General features: G+C 35.8%; 1 protein-coding gene across 1 annotated transcript in view; it reads left to right on the top strand.

The window, feature by feature from the left end:
* The window catches only part of ADGB (androglobin), a 155540-nt gene that overhangs the window by 36746 nt on the left and 101302 nt on the right, over positions 1–17492 (top strand). Inside the window, exons 6-7 of the mRNA XM_007171346.2 lie at positions 7555–7694; positions 10552–10638. Coding sequence (XP_007171408.2) covers positions 7555–7694; positions 10552–10638 — 227 coding nt within the window. The remainder of the gene's footprint in view (positions 1–7554; positions 7695–10551; positions 10639–17492) is intronic.

The raw sequence follows: 17492 nt of genomic DNA, 5'->3' as shown, positions 1-17492 counted from the left end.
TTTAGCTGTGTTGGGTCTTCGTTTCGGGCGAGGGCTTTCTCTAGTTGCCGCAAGCGGGGGCCACTCTTCTTCGTGGTGCGCGGGCCTCTCTCACTATCGCGGCCCCTCCCGTTGCGGGGCACAGGCTCCAGACGCGCAGGCTCAGCAGTTGTGGCTCACGGGCCCAGTTGCTCCGCGGCATGTGGGATCTTCCCAGACCAGGGCTCGAACCCGTGTCCCCTGCATTAGCAGGCAGATTCTCAACCACTGTGCCACCAGGGAAGCCCTACAGTTCTTTTTGTAAAATAAATACACAAGCCAAATTACAACACTCTCCTGCTAGCCCTCCTCTCCTTTGGTCCAGTTTTTAAAATTGGGACTGTAGTCCTAGAAGGATATAGAAGACTGCTGATAGCAATGATAATAAATAGGTAGACAGGTGCAATTTTTAAAGGGAGCAAAACAAGAACTTTGCTGTTTCAGAGGCTGTGTTCATGTGATAGAGATGGCTACCTGGTTTTCTGGCTATTCTCTCTGGGCTGGGAGCAGACATTTCTACCTCTCTCTCCCTAATTCCCAGATGGTGGGACTGAGTCAACACCTCTTTGCAGATGAGGTGTAATAAAGTATTATAGTAAATTATTTCTGACAAGATAAAGTATATTGCTACTTTCTTTTCTTGTCCCTTTCCAGACATACACAATTTAATTTTTCATTTTTTTCCTCTTCCAATTCTAATTCACTATTTACATGTATATCCTTTGGTTTTCACTGCAAATATTTAAGAAAGGTGTTCATAAGAATATTCTTTGTTACCCTCTACTGCTTGATTCAGGATAATGTACTGGAGATACGTCCTCTACCCTACATCTATTTTCCTACCACTGTCCCATCTTGTACACCTTAAGGCATACACCTCACTGTTTGTTTTCTTCCATTTATTGACACTTTCTCATTTGTTTCTTATTGGACATTGATTTTTCCTTCTCTGCCTTATTACATATATTCTTCTCCCCCTTTCCTGTTGTCTCTTGAAGCAATCACCTTAGTCATTTCTTCAAAGTAAACCAACCAATGAGAGCCTCTAGGTATGACATTTAAAGTTCAGATTTTTACACCAGCTTATTGTTTCTTCTGTAAAAGCTTTTCCATTTTTTCCAGTGTTGATTGTAAGTAAATAGCCTCAAGGTTCTTTGACATCAATCAAAAATTTATTGGGTAGCATAAAAAACAGTATTATAAAACAGAGAAGTTTTCTCTCTTCTTTCACCTGGCAGTGATAACACTGCTACTGGGCCACATGTGGTCTCCTCAGGTGCTTTTCAGTGTCAGCATTCCTTGGGCTCCTTGAAAGAAGCAATTAAGTTATTGCTCTCCGCTTCAGATACGTAGTGCTCTTGGCAGCCTTTCTCTGAGTGCTTTCATTTATCTCTGAATAAACAGAGAAACTCACACCTTGAGACCAATACTTTTCCCCTGTTGCCATCTGTCTATCCATATAAAAACATATTATCTTTTATTTCTGATTAACCTTTGTTAATTAACTTATTAAGTGCTTAACTCTTTAAGCACTACATTATCATAGAATTCAGAGTTTCTCAAACTGTGGGATGCAGAACACACCAGCATCAACATCACCTATCATGTTTCCCATACCCCCCACCCCACAGTCTCTGGGCAGAGCCTGTAGTCAGCATTTGAAACAAACTCTCTCCCACCCAGTGACATTTTGTTCTTTAAACAGTGTTTTCAAGGTATATGCCATGACAAATTATTTTTCCATCATTCAATTACATTTTCCCAAAATGGAAATGTTTTTGTTCTCAGTTCATTATTATTAACATTATATATGCTTTTATTAAAAAAATTCAAACATTATTAAAATGTTTAAATTAGCCAATGGAAGTTCCCTATGACTCTACCTATCCAGACAATCATAGTAAATGATTTCTGTATATCGTCCTAAACTTTTTCTTACAAATATATGTAAACCTACTATATATAATCTATACCGACAGTAAGATCATACAGTACTCATCATTCTGTATTTTTTTTCCTAACCATGGATATTTTTTATGCTAATATTTATTGATCTACCTTGCACTCCATTGTTTAAAGATGACAATAACTATAGTTGACCTTTGAATAACATAGGTTTGAACTGCCCAGGTTGACTTATACGTGTATGTTTTTCAATAAATACAGTACTATGGTTATGATCTGCCCTTGGTTGAATCCTCAGATAAGGAGGGTCAACTATGGGACCTGAGTATCCCCATATTTTGGTATATGTGGCTAATTCTGGAACCAGTCCCCCACAGATACCAAGAGATGACTCAATACGTATTTTGCTAATTTCATATTGACAGACATTTAGGTTATGACCAGTGTTTCACCAATACAAACAATGCTCTAAAATAACGTCTTCATGTATATATTTTTTCCCATTTGTGTGACTTTTCTCAGCTTTCTACGTGTGTAATTTTTCTGTCAAAATATATGCAAATTCTTAACTTTGATAAGTATATCCAAGTTACTCTTGTATTTTAATTTGTGTGTAATTTATATTTGATACAATTGGGTCTTGTCCGCAATTTTGTCTACTCTGTTACTTCTGTTACATTTTATATATTTCCTTTTTCTGTCCTCTTATTCATTTCCTGAACATTCTGTAGGATTCTATTTTGTTTATCTCTGGTGTTTTATTTTTTTTAACTATAGTTATTTACAATATTGTATTAGTTTCAGGTGTATAGCAAAGTGATTCAGTTATATATGTATATATATATTTTTTCAGATTCTTTTCCATTATAGGTATTCAAGATGTTGAATATAGTTCCCTGTGCTATACAGTAAATCATTGTTTTTTATCTATTTTATATATAGTAGTGTGTATCTGTTAATCTCATCCTCCTAATATATCCCTCCTCCTGTTCCTCTTTGTTAACCATAAATTGGTTTTCTATGTCTGTATGTTTCTGTTTTGTAAATAGATTCATTTGTATTATTTTTTAGATTCCACATATAAGTGATCTCATATAATATTGGTCTTTCTCTGTCTGACTTACTTCATTTAGTATGATAATCTCTAGGTCTATCCATGTTGCTGCAAATGGCATTATTTCATTTTTTTATGGCTGATTAATATTCCATTGTATATATGTACCACATCTTCCTTATCCATTCATCTGTTGATGGACATTTAGGTTGCTTCCCTGTCTTGGCTATGGTAAATAATGCTGCTATGAACATTGGAGTGCATGTATTATATCTTTTAGAATTAGTATCCCTAGTGTTTTTGAGTATATCTCTTTGTATACATTTGTTTGTAGTGGTGGCTCTAGGGATTAAATTATACATGCATAGCTTATCACAGTCCACTAATATCAACATTTTACCACTTAAACTGGAATATACCACCTTTTAGGCCCCTTTACACCCCTCCCTCTTTATTATCGTTGTCTTAAATGTTTCTTGAACATATATTGAGACCCTCATGAAAAATTTTGCTTTTAAATGTCAAAAATAATTTTAAAAGCTCAAGAGGAAGCTAATACTCTATCATTTAGCAATGTGCTTACTCTTTCCTTTGCTCTTTCTTCATTCCTAATGTTCCATTTTCTTTTTTTCTTTTTTTGCCTTTGAAGAATTTCCTTTTGCCACTCTTTTTGAGCCAGTCTCCTGGTGACAAATTATTTTATCTTTCCTTTACCTAAAAATGTTTTTGTTTCACTTTTTTTTTTTTTTTTTTTAATTTTTATTTATTTATTTATTTAATTATTTATGGCTGTGTTGGGTCTTCGTTTCTGCGTGAGGGCTTTCTCTAGTTGTGGCAAGTGGCGGCCACTCTTCATCGCGGTGCGCGGGCCTCTCATTATCGCGGCCTCTTGTTGCGGAGCACAGGCTCCAGACGCGCAGGCTCAGTAGTTGTGGCTCACGGGCCTAGTTGCTCCGCGTCATGTGGGATCTTCCCAGACCAGGGCTCGAACCCATGTCCCCTGCATTGGCAGGCAGATTCTCAACCACTGCGCCACCAGGGAAGCCCCTCACTTTTATTCCTAAAGAATATTTTCACTCGGTTCAGAATTCAGGGTTGACAGTTTATTTCTTTCAGCATCGTGTGCTACTTTCTTCTGGCCTCTGTGGTTTCTGGGGAGCAATCTGCTGTTCTCCTGTAGGTAATGTGTCTTTTCTCATTGGCTGCTTTCAGGCTTTTTTCTTTGTCTTGTTTTTTGGGATTTTGAATTTAACATGTGTAGATTTCTGGATGTAGATTTCTTTGGAATTATCCTGTTTTGGGTGTTCTGAGCTCCATAAATCTGTAAGATTATGTTTTATGATAAATTTGGGAAGTTTGCAGCCATTATTCCTTCAAACCTACTTCAGCCCTACATTCTTTGTCCCTCTTTTTTTTGGACTCCAATGACATGAATGTTATATATATTTGCATTGTCTTACAGGCCCCTGAGGCTCATATTATTTTTTCAATCTATATCTCCCTTATTGCTCATAATTTCTATTGATATAACTTACAGTTCACTAATTTCTGTCATTTGCATTCTGCTATTAAGGGGTCTGTTTGTTTATTGTTTAATTTTAAATTCAAAATTACCATTTTTTCCTCTTTCATATTTTCTATCTCTTTGCTGAGATTTTCTATTTTTCATTTGTTTCCAGAGTGTTCATAATTACTTGTTGGAGCATTTTTATAATAGTATATTTACAGTTCCTACCTAAAAATTACAACCTCTCTGTTATCTTGATTTTGTGGTCTGTAGATTGTATTTTCTCATTGAAATTGAGATGTTCCTGGGTTTTGGTATGATGAGAAATTTTGGACAGTTTCCTGGACATTATTTGTGTTATGTCTTATGACTGTGGTTTCTAATTAAAATTTCTATTTTAGCAAGTAGTCAGCCTGTTTAGATTTGGAATGCACACCCTGGATCACTTTTGTGGGCTTTGCTTCAAATCTCAATTTAGTTTGTAACACCTGTATAGTGCTATTCTGTTACCCAGAGGATAAGACTCCATCCCACAATCTCCTTATCACCACCTGAGGAGGGGGAAGTGTGCCTCATTACTTACTGCATGGGTAGGGTGTGGAAATAAGAGTTCCTCCAATAGGTTCTACCAGGCCAGGCACCTCCTCTTTACTGCAGGAGGAGGATGGAAGTCAGTCCTTCCCATTGACTCTTCTGGGGAGAGAAACTGCTTTGTTTACTTCAGAGCAAGTGCAGAAGTCAGAGCTCTAACCTGAGTGGGAAGGCACCACCTATTACTGCAGTAGAAGTAGGGAAGCGAAGTCAGAATTCCATTGCATTCATATAATTATGACCATTCAGGTTTTTGCTGAAATCTCTGTCCACTGATTGCTCTTTTCTTGATCTTTTGTAATTGTGATTTGAACTATTATTTATAAAACAAATTTTTAATTTTCCTTTCAGGGTGGTCCTAGGAGGAAGAGGGTATAAATATATGTAGCCATTTAGTTATTGTGACCTGGAATTGAAGTATGGAAAATAATAAAATTTGAATATGACTGTATTCTAAAGTATCTTTTATTAATCTATGTTTATCTTAACAAAAAGGTATCTTTCTTTACAAGCATTCTATAATTAAACATTCTGATGGTCTTTTAAAATTATGTGGCACTAACACAGTAAACTCAGTAAAAATGTCCAATATACATCATTTACATGCAGTGACAAAAAAATACCAAACGCAATAATAATTCAATGCCCTATGATGGGGTTTCAAAAATTATTTGTGTTTATATATACATAACATTTCATTTACTCATAAACTTAAAGGAGGCGACTAACCAATGTACTAATATCAGTGAAAATTATTATAACCTTAGTCAAATTATGTTTTAGATATGTAATGTTGAACATTCATCCTTGTGTATTTTTATGTAACAGCTTTATTGAGATACAATCCACATACCATACAATCCACCCATGTAAAGTATACAGTTCAATAGTGTTTAGCAATCAAAGCATCTGTATTGCAATATGTAATCACTGATCAGCTGGAAGCAGGTGATACTTGTTAAACTGGTATAACAAAGTTCTTATGGCTACTTAAAACTTTTCCTTTGTGGGAATCCAGATAGCCCCTTTGAAATTTTTTTTCTGAAAATCAAAGTGTAAGAAGGGAACTACTATTGCTATTTTTTACTGTGGTAAAATATACATAACATAACATTTAGCATTTTAAGCATTATAAATGTACAATTTAGAGACAGTATGTATTTTTACAATGCTGTGCAATCATCACTACTATTTATTTCCACATTTTCATCATCCCAAATAGAAATTCTGCATCCATTAAACAGTATTTTCTCATTCCCCTATCCTCCAGGCCCTGGTGGCCTCTGTTATACTTTTTGTCTCTATAAATTAGATTTTTCCTGGTACTTCATGTAAGAGGAATCATACAATATTTGTCTTTTTGAATCTGGCTTATTTCACTGTGTATTCTTTTGGGTTGTTTCACTTAAAATTAGAAGAGAGAGTAGCTAAACACCTGTGACTTTAAACCTGTTTGCCCTACATCATCCATAAGGAAATAAAGAAAAAGTCATATAACCACTAAATAAGGCAGTATGAGTTCAGTTACAGGTGTCATAAAAAGAAAACATTTTTCACCCTATTGTTCCTATCTACCTAGGAAAATTACACTTATACTGTTCCTTGAATCTTGAATTCAAATGTCACCTTCTTGTGAGGACATCCCCCAAGCAAAATTAGTCACACTTTCCTTTCTGATCCTAGAGCATTTTAAACATATTAAATTTTGTATTTGCCTATATGCCTTCCCTCACTAGTCTGTAAGCAATTCAATGGTATAGATATAAGCCATGTGTTACAAATCTTTGGGTTCACAATGCTTGCATCACTGCTGAAATATTTCTTGGGGGAAGAAATGAATTCAAACTAAAATTTCACATGTAAAACCAAAGTTTAAAAAAATATTTGAGTTCACAATCATTAATTTTATCGTTTGCCTCAAGCTTTTAATTATGAAATAATATGTATACAGGTAAGTACATAATGATTTTATTAAATAAAGTATTAATTAGCTTTATGTTAAAAAATAGATCTTTAAACAGGAGTAGGAGTAATATGGTAATTGGAAGTATAAGATCACTGAGGACATAAGGATAAAAAATAGTTACTAAAGTTACATTTGCAGAATTTGCATTATGACTGTATTTAGTTATTTAATCATGTCCAAACTTTCCATGATTGTGTGGTATTTTGGTTTTGCTATTTGAAACACTTCAATTTACTGCATTATGTAGGATGGGGCACCCTAGAATGTGCTAAAAGACCTCATAAATAATCATACTATTGATATAGATATAGGCATGCTATAATTACATTAAATAAAATAATAAGCTAAAACGCTCAGACAGAGTAGTATTGAATACCAGTATGTCAGTCATTAGATGTAAGACGCTAAAATAAAATTATAAAACAGTAAATAATAATGTCAGCAGTGTACAATAATGTATGAGAAAAAATAATGTTAATCACTGATAATATATTCCTTTCTTCTCATCTTTAGGGTTGCTGGAGAAAGATAACTATTGATGACTTTCTGCCTTTTGATGAAGAAAACAATCTGTTGCTTCCAGCTACAACCTGTGAATTTGAACTTTGGCCAATGCTTTTGTCTAAAGCTATCATTAAGCTGGCAAATGTGGAGTAAGTAGGATAAAAAATTATCGCTCACTTGTATACAAACAAAAAGGCAAACAACAGCAACGACAGCTATACATCTATATTGCGTAGCTTTATTTTTCAAAAACTCAATTTTAAGAAGCCTTTTCTCCAAACAATGTAGACTTTCTGATATAAAAATAAATATGCCAAAGCCACTGATTTGAAATATTGCATTAGCCCACAATAAGACAAAATTCCTCCAAGAAAAATACTAAAAACTTATTCTACATCCAGTGTTTCCTTATAATGAATGGAAAGTCAGTCATGGAAAATTCATATTCAGCTTAATGAGAGAAAGAAGTTGTTTTGTAGGGGAAAATATTGATTCATCTAAATACTGAATAATGTATACTGGAATCCAGTTAAAGTTTTAGGCTCTGTATAAGCAGCAGTCATTTACTCATCTTGAAACCCTGAACTTTTCTGAAGGATGTCCATGTGCTTCTCACACTTTTGGTAACATTGTTCCTTTTTATACATTCAGGATGAAAACTACTCATGTTTCCTTCAATATTCTTGTGAAATCTGCTTGTGTCTTATATTCCTGCATGACTTGTGAACCAACATGCATGGGACATGTCTGCTACGTTTATTCTCTTAGCTTCCACTTGCAGAGACCTGTGGTCCTTCCGTGCCGGCCTGAATGATGCAAAAAGGCTTTGATGCCTGACTTGCAAATGCATGGCAACTGTGTGTCTCTGCTCAGTGGGAGAATCCTCACACACAGTGCACCAGCTTGAATTTGACACCCTTCCCCCTCCTGCAGTGTGTCACAACCGCTCCTTTAAGAGGCCACTCCAGCCATTTGCTCAAAGCTCAGCCCCCTCCCCTTCTATTATTACACATAGCACTGTCAGTCAGTAGCCTGGTCTGATTTTTTGTGGATTTTCATTTGGCTCAGCTTCCTTTTTCTCTCCCAAAGCCACACAACGAAAACAACCCCTCCTACTGCCATCCTTTTCATCTCTCTTTTCTCTTACCAACCCTCAATTTTCTATTGGAAATTTGTTTAACCCAGCTTGCAACCCTTAATTTCAATCATTTTAAAAATCTCAGCTCAGATCATTTTAGGTAGCTGAATACTACCAAGTATTCAAAATGGTGACAACTGTGTTTGTTTATTTTTGAAAGAAAATAATGTTCCTAATTCTCAGACCTAACTTGAAGTTCTGAGAATTAGAGCCGCAAGGCCAGTGAAGCAGTAAATGCTTAGAGTAGCATTTTATCTTTCTTAAAGCTACAGTTCAGTAGAATTTTGTAGCAACTTGAGTAATAGAATTATTGTTATTTTTGAAAAATAAACAAATCCAACTTGAAAATAAAGGACCAGACTTAATGTAAGACATTTCTTAGGCTTTCCAGTGGAAATCACTACATGGTCCAATTTATATTTGTCCAAAAGTTTTTCTCAGATTTTATAGTAGATAGTAAATATTTTATGTGAGTTTTAGCTTTCTACATTAAAAAATTAGTATTTAGTAGTTATTTAAATACCACTATGAAATATGCAAAGGAAAAAGAGTTACTTTTATGGGGTTTGCACAGTCACATCCTGAATATTAATATGATTATTCCAAGAGGAGTTTAGACTGTGAATTATCCCACTAGATATTAGTTATCTTTGAGATATGTAGACATATCACAATTTATAATCTGTAAACAAGAAGCCAATGTAAATTTTTAAATGATGGAGCATGTGACTAAGATAGTAAGATTTCTTTCTGAAGAAAAAGACACGTATGCCGGTCAATACCATCAGTCGTCACCGTTGGCATAAGGCGGACTGAAGCTCTGATTCCCGAGGAAAACATAGATACGGCATTTGTGTGTGATAATGAAAGTAGACTAATCACTTCAGAAAAAAAAAAAATTTAACAAAAGGATTAAAATGAGAAGAGCAATATTTGATCAATCACAGCCTCATTTGACTTTATGCTATGGCGGCAGATCCACTCTTTTGTACAGGATAGAATGGATGTTTCTGGTTCTCTGAAATTATCTAAGGATTTTATTAAAGATGTCTGATGCCCATCTTGTCCTGCCATGTGTGAGACTGACTTAATACACAGCCTCATAGGAATCTTAGAATAATTACCGAAACTAGAAAGATGAAGGATACTGCCCTATTTTTAAAAGACCATGATAATATATTGAATATAGAGAATAGATTATATGTCATCTATATATATTTCCCGATATATAATATGTATGGATATGTTTATGTATATGACGTTAATGCTTTATATATATGACATTTTAAAATAAAACTTGTGGGCTTCCCTGGAGGCGCAGAGGTTAAGAATCCACCTGCCAATGCAGGGAACATGGGTTCGAGCCCTGGTCCGGGAAGATCCCACATGCCATGGAGCAATTAAGCCCGTGCGCCACAGCTACTGAGCCTGGACTCCAGAACCAGCGAGCCACAACTACTGAAGCCCCCGCACCTAGAGCCCGAGCTCCGCAAGAAAAGAAGCCACCGCATTGAGAAGCCCGAGCACCGCAACGAAGAGTAGCCCCCGCTCGCCGCAACTAGAGAAAGCCCGCGCGCAGCAACGAAGACCCAACACAGACATAAATAAAATAAAATAAATACATTTATAAAATAAAGCTTGTAAGCATGTTTTGTAATAGATATGTAATTTTATCATTGGATCTATTTAAGTGCCTTATCAAAACAAGTCATCTGACTGTTGGAAAAGTATATTCTTGTGCTCTAATGTATAACCAGTAGGACCCCTACATTTATTATTATATCACTGCTTATTAGAGATTCCTGTTTTTTATAGACCTCTCTGTTTTCAAATGTATTGACCATACTATTGTGCATTTGCTTTTTTAGCATCCATGTAGCAGAGAGGAGAGAACTGGGAGAGTTCACAGTGATTCACGCACTCACAGGATGGTTACCAGAAGTCATTTCTCTCCAGTACGTTTGACCATTAAGTAACTCATATATTTTTTTATCTCTTCCCCAGTAAGGTTTCTTTAACTAAAATATTCTTAGTCTTTAAGAAAATTTTAAAAAATTGTCACATTTTACAAAATGTTTGGAGAATAACATGTTATAGTATTATAAAAAATTCCTTGAGAATACCAGGATAAATTCTGTTTGCTTATATATAGTAAATTTAATCCTTAAATATCTGAATTGCAAATATTAAAACAATGTTAATTATTTATTATGATAAAATATTTACAGGTGTCCCTTTCTACTTATACACTTATTCAATACAGAAAAGTACAAGCGACTTTTAATTAGCTACCCATACTAGGGAATGAATAATATTAAAATGCCTATTAGGCTTTAAGCACTTTAATATATTATTCTAATTAATACCCACAGTCCTGAAAAGATTATCTTATTTAATTATCCATATGACCCTATCAGCTAGGTGTTATATGTCATTAGAAATGAGAAAACTGAAGCTCAGAGTGGTTGAATTCCCTAAAACCATGTACATTGTACCTGGAGGTAATATTTGAATGTAAATCTTTCTGGGTCCAAAGCCCACAGTCTTTCTCTCATATGACTCTAGATATATAGAGATTGTTTGTCTATGTTCAAAGAGAGAGCATTTAATGTAATGCTTACTTAAAATTTCACAAATATTTTTTGTTTCATGAATAAAGGTTATAGCCACATAATTTGATCATATTACCATTGATACTGGAAATTAATCAGGTTAAGGTGCATAGAAAATAATTATATCAATAGATCTGAGCTTGCCATCAATCCAGATGCTGATTTTTATAAGAAGATCAAATCCACAGTACAGTTATCAATTTGGATCATCTCTGATTTTTGGTGTTAGAAAGCTACCATTCCCAGTGTCCAGGTTAAAGGAGACTGAAGACAGGTCCTAGTAACTTGAATTCTACCACCTAAAGCGTCCTTTCAGCAGGATAAACTAGCCATTGTTTGGTTCAAAGAAAATATATTTGCAGGGAAAAAAATGGGAGGGTGGACAAACTCCTCTAAGGACCACTTTCCCAAAAGAGAGCTGATTTTGCTTTTTACCTTTGGGAAAGGTCCAGATAGCAGCCTTTTAGATCGTCTCATGGAAAATCCTTTTCTGATATCTAAGAGAAGAGGATATTTATTGACATGATATGGTCAATGTTAGTGGAGAGAAATAAAGAGAGAATGGGGTTTATAAGTATGGACTTTTCTAAATTTTTATCTTCAGTATTGATGGAATGCTTAATATTTTGCCTTAATTTTCCCTGCAATAAATATACCAGAGGCATGAAAACATCAGAAGTCTATCAGAGGGTGGTAAAGAAACAGGAGATCAAAGTAATTTGTGACTAGAAAATTAGTAAATTAAAAATTGGGAATTGTCTCTTGCTAGAATCATACAGTGAAATCATACATGAAAACTGAAAACACTATTCATATACTTTCATGATTATAAGACCACTTTATTTCTTTTGTTTTAAAGACTTTTTTTTTTTTTTATATAGACCACTTTTAAAGTCTTTAGTGAATTTGTTACAATATTGCTTCTGTTTTCTGCTTTGGTTTTTTGGCCATGAGGCATGTGGGATCTTAGCTCCCCAATCCTGCACCCCCTGCATTGGAAGGTGAAGTCTTAACCACTGGACCACCAGAGAAGTCCCAAGACCAGTTTAATAATTAAATTAAGTTAAAAATTTGAAGGATTTTAGATGCTCAATTTGCATGAATTTTTATTTTTATGGTTGCTTATAAAATGTCTATGAAAATGATATAAGGGGAAAAAGCTTGAGCTTTGGTGTCAGAACTATATAGCTAAACTTACATTCTTATAATTCCAATTTCAAGCTATGTGAATTTTGCAAGTAATATAACTTTTTTGGGCCCTAGTTTTTTCATATGTAAAATGCAGGTAAAAACGACTTATCTTACAGGGTTGTTCTCAGGATTGAGTAGGTAAGAGTGTCAGAAAAAGTAACTGATGTATGGTAGAGACATAATTAGTGCAAGTTTCTTTCCCTCTAATGAGTATCACTATATTATTTAATATAATATAGATATATGTATGGTAGTTAATAATCAACCTTTGGAAACAGAGAAAAGTCTAAAAAAATGAGACTGACTCAGATGTTCAAGTTTATCATTTTACTTCTAAATGTACCCAGAAAGTAAAAGATATATGCTCTCTTTGATTTATGTCATGATTTGTAGGATTTTTTGTTATGAACATTCTGCCACACTATGCATATAATTTAAAATTACAATTACACTATAAAATCACAAAGTTAATTCATGTGTATATAAGTGTATAATTTTAAATGAAAAGAATGTCATGGAACAATATAATAATGATTGTCAAGAAATGTTTAATTTGAAATCACCATCTGCCAAGGATGCAGGCGGAGGTCAGGTACGGCTTCATGGAGAAAGTTCTGACTTGATCTGAGCCTTTACCATTGACTGGGTTTGATTTGAGGGGACGGAAGGAAAGGGACAGGGAAAGCAGGAGAACAACATGATCAAAGCCATGGTATGTTCAGAAGTGGGATGTTTCTCTTCCTACAAAGGATTCGATTGTGCAGAGACAGCCCTTGAGGGGCTTCGCCAGTCATGGTCATGGTTTTACAGAGGTCCAGGAGAATTAGAGTATTCAAGTTTCATACTTGTGTTCACTACTGACTTTTTCCATATGAAAATCAATTAGGGTGAAAAGTGTTTTGTGACATGTTCAACAGACAGCCTTTCCCTTCCCTCTCCCATAGAAGTCCCAAAGGGAGACATTGCTCTATTTGCAATTGTTGACCTGCCTCTTATGTTTTCCTACAGTTAGCACTGTTTTATCATTTGGAAAAAGAAAAACCCTTCTAACTCTCCGTATTATACTAGAAATACAGAGTGGCTATTAGAAGTCTGACAATTTCAAATGAAGAGATGATGCTTTTCTACACAGATTTCTCTGATCTTGGTGCAGTTCATTTGTGAAAAGAGCACTCCACCACCCCATATTTAAGCCTAACTGTCCAAGATGTTGTATAGTCTCATCCTTTGGTGTATGAATATTTCTTTTTCACAGCATAACATTTTTTACATTGTAGGTGGGAAAAAACACAGGGGTTTTAGATTCAGAAAGATCTATTTTAATCCTGATTCTGTCATTTGGTAGTCTATCATTTATGACTGCATAAAATTTACAACCTCTTAAACTTCAATTAGGATTGTACTACCTATGTTGCAGAGCTGTTATGGGATTAAATACAAAAATGAAAACTGTCTTGGCAACCACTAGCTGGCCACCCACATCTTCATTCTGTTTCTCAAATGTGCTAAACTCATTGTCCCTTAGGGTCTTTATATGAACTGTTCTTTATGCCTGGAATGATCCTCCATCAGATATTTACTTGGTTTGATATGTCATAACATTTAGATATCACCAAGCTTAAATATCAGCTCCTCGGATAGGCCTTCTCAACTATCCCATCTAAATTATTTCTTTCCTGAATGATTCCATATCCCATTGTTTATTATTTTGTTTTCATCATGAAAGTTATAGCTGCCTGTTATCTTCTCTCTCTCCCTCTCTCTCTCAATCTCACTCTCTGTCTCTCTCTCTCTCTCAGTTGTATCCATCCACTGAGATGGTAAGATGCATGAGAATAGGGACCCTTTTTGTCTTTCTCAATGTTGAGACTTCTGTGCTTAGAGAAATGACACTGAATGGCCATTACACAGTATGTTCTCAATAAATGTTTGTTGACAGAGTAATTTCAAAAATATTTTAAAAGGCTAAACTAGAAGTGTGTAAAAGATTCTTTGGGAATCCAGAACAGGAATGTATAGCTTAATTTCCCTAGAAAGTAATGCTTAAACTGACCTCAAAGGATTAGTTGAAATTAGTGCAGCTTATTGAGGTAGGGAAGCCAACTCAGAGAAGAAAGAATAGCCTGAAACTACAAGGGAGCAGGGTGTAGTCCCAGAAAGGTACATTTTTCTGCAGGACTAGATTATGTGCTGGGTTCTGGAGGATGGATGGGTATGGGGTGGAGAGGTATGTAGGAACCAAACAGAGAAAGTTAAGAAGTTTTCACAACAGAATGTCACTGAGGGATTTTAGACAGGAGGATGATCTTATCTTATCAGACTTGTGATTTTGGAGGATGGCTCAGATGTCAGGACTGGAACAGGGGAACTGGTTTGTGCAGTATTGCAGAAGTCTTTGCCAAGGGCTTCTACAGAGAAAGTGGTGATAGGAATGGAGAAAGGAGATTAATCCTTTGTCAGTTGCTTTGTTTGCAAATATTTTCTCCCATTCTGAAGGTTATCTTTTTGTCTTATTTATGGTTTCCTTTGCTGTGCAAAATCTTTTAAGTTTCATTAGGTCCCATTTGCTTATTTTTGTTTTTATTTCTATTACTCTAGGAGGTGGGTCAAAAAGGATCTTGCTGTGAATTATGTCATAGAGTGTTCTGCCTATGTTTTCCTCTAAGAGTTTTATAGTGTCTGGCCTTACATTTAGGTCTTTAATCCATTTTGAGTTTATTTTTGTGTATGGTGTTAGGAAGTGTTCTAATTTCATTCTTTTACATGTAGCTGTCCAGTTTTCCCAGCACCACTTATTGAAGAGGGTGTCTTTTCTCCATTGTATATTGTTGCCTCCTTTGTCGAAGATAAGGTGACCATATGTGTGTGGGTTTATCTCTGGGCTTTCTATACTGTTCCATTTATCTGTATTTCTGTTTTTGTGCCAGTACCATACTGTCTTGATTACTATAGCTTTGTAGTATAGTCTGATGTCAGGGAGCCTGATTCCTCCAGCTCCATTTTTCTTTCTCAAGATTGCTTTGGCTATTCGGGGTCTTTTCTCCAAAATATACAAGCAGTTCATGCAGCTCAATATCAAAAAAACAAACAAATCCAAAAATGTGTGGAAGACCTAAATGGACATTTCTCCAAAGTAGACATACAGATTGCCAACAAACACATGAAAAGATGCCCAACATCACTAATCATTAGAGAAATGCAAATCAAAACCACAATGAGGTATCACCTCACACCAGGCAGAATGGCCATCATCAAAAAATCTACAAACAATAAATGCTGGAGAGGGTGTGGAGAAAAGGGAACCCTCTTGCACTGTTGGTGGGAATGTAAATTGATACAGCCACTATGGAGAACAGTATGGAGGTTCCTTAAAAAACTAAAAATAGAACTATCATATGACCCAGCAATCTCACTACTGGGCATATACCCTGAGAAAACCATAATTCAAAAAGACACGTGTACCACAATATTCATTGCAGCACTATTTACAATAGTCAGGTTTGGAAGCAACCTAAATGTCCATCAACAGATGAATGGATAAAAAAGTTGTGGCACATCTATACAATGGAATATTACTCAGCCATAAAAAGGAACGAAATTGAGTTATTTGTAATAAAGTGGATGGACCTGCAGTCTGTCATACAGAGTGAAGTAAGAGAAAAACAAATACTGTATGCCAACACATATATATGGAATCTAAAAAAAAAACGGTACTGATGAACCTAGGGGCAGGACAGGACTAACGATGCAGATGTAGAGAACAGACTTGAGGACATGGGGGCGGAAGGGGAAGCTAGGGAGAAGTGAGAGCATTGACATATATACACTACCAAATGTAAAATAGATAGCCAGTGGGAAGCTGCCGCATAGCACAGGGAGATCAGCGCTGCGCTTTGTGACCACCTAGAGGGGTGGGATAGGGAGGGTGGGAGGGAGACGCGAGAGGGAGGGGATATGGGAATATATGTATATGTATAGCTGATTCACTTTGTTGTACAGCAGAAACTAACACAACATTGTAAAGCAATTATACTCCAATAAAGATATTTTTAAAAAGTAAAAGAATGGAGAAAGTGTTGTCAATTGCAGTAGGAGGAGGTCAGATCTAAGGGACGTACTTTTTATTTGATGAGAGTTTCATGGAGAGAGACTTGGTCATTCTTAGTTTTCTAACTTGACTGAAAAGTAGAAGATGGTGGCAGGATGTTTTTATTGATTGATTGGTTTGTTTTTGATTTCTTTTCTATAAATTTATTTATTTTATTTATTTATTTTTGGCTGTGTTGGGTCTTTGTTGTGCTGCGCGGGCCTCTCATTGCAGTGGCTTCTCTTGTTGTGGAGCACAGGCTCTAGGCACATGGGCTTCAGTAGTTGTGGCATGGGGGCTCAGTAGTTGTGGCTCACAGGCTCTAGAGCACAGGCTCAGGAGTTGTGGTGCATGGGCTTAGTTGCTCCACGGCATGTGGGTCTTCTTGCACCAGGTCTTGAACCCGTGTCCCCTGCATTGGCAGGCGGATTCTTAACCACTGCACCACCAGAGTAGTCTGAGTTGTTTGTTTTTGGATAGATGTCTATTAGGTGGTTGTACACAACCTCTTCTCTTCTGGAGAGAGGTTTGAGCTGGGGCTAATGATTTGAGGGTTACATAAAAGTACAGGTGAACCTAAAATATGGTTGTGCTTATTAACTCACTGAGGAAAGGCTATAGGCTATCAAGAGCATATTGAGGAGAACTCTGGGGAAGCAGCCCTAATTGGTCAGCAGTGAGCAGAGGAAAGGGAGTGTTCAAAGGAGTCCGCAAGTGATTTCTATAATAATAGAAACTAGAAAAGAATGATGTTGTAGAAGCCTCAGGAAAGAGTTTAGAGAAAGTAAAAATATTGTTAAATTCCACAGAGAAGTAACATAGAGACCATTTATCTAAATGATAATATATAGGAAAGTGCCTGGCACTTAACAGATGCTCAAATACATATTCTTTCCCTGTCATGTGTGTGACATGCCTC

This window comes from Balaenoptera acutorostrata, chromosome 14 (assembly GCF_949987535.1).
Source record: "Balaenoptera acutorostrata chromosome 14, mBalAcu1.1, whole genome shotgun sequence".
In the NCBI taxonomy this organism is placed as follows: Eukaryota; Metazoa; Chordata; class Mammalia; order Artiodactyla; family Balaenopteridae; genus Balaenoptera; species Balaenoptera acutorostrata.
Note: the sequence above shows the minus strand (reverse complement) of the source record. Positions and strands in the feature narration are given on the sequence as shown.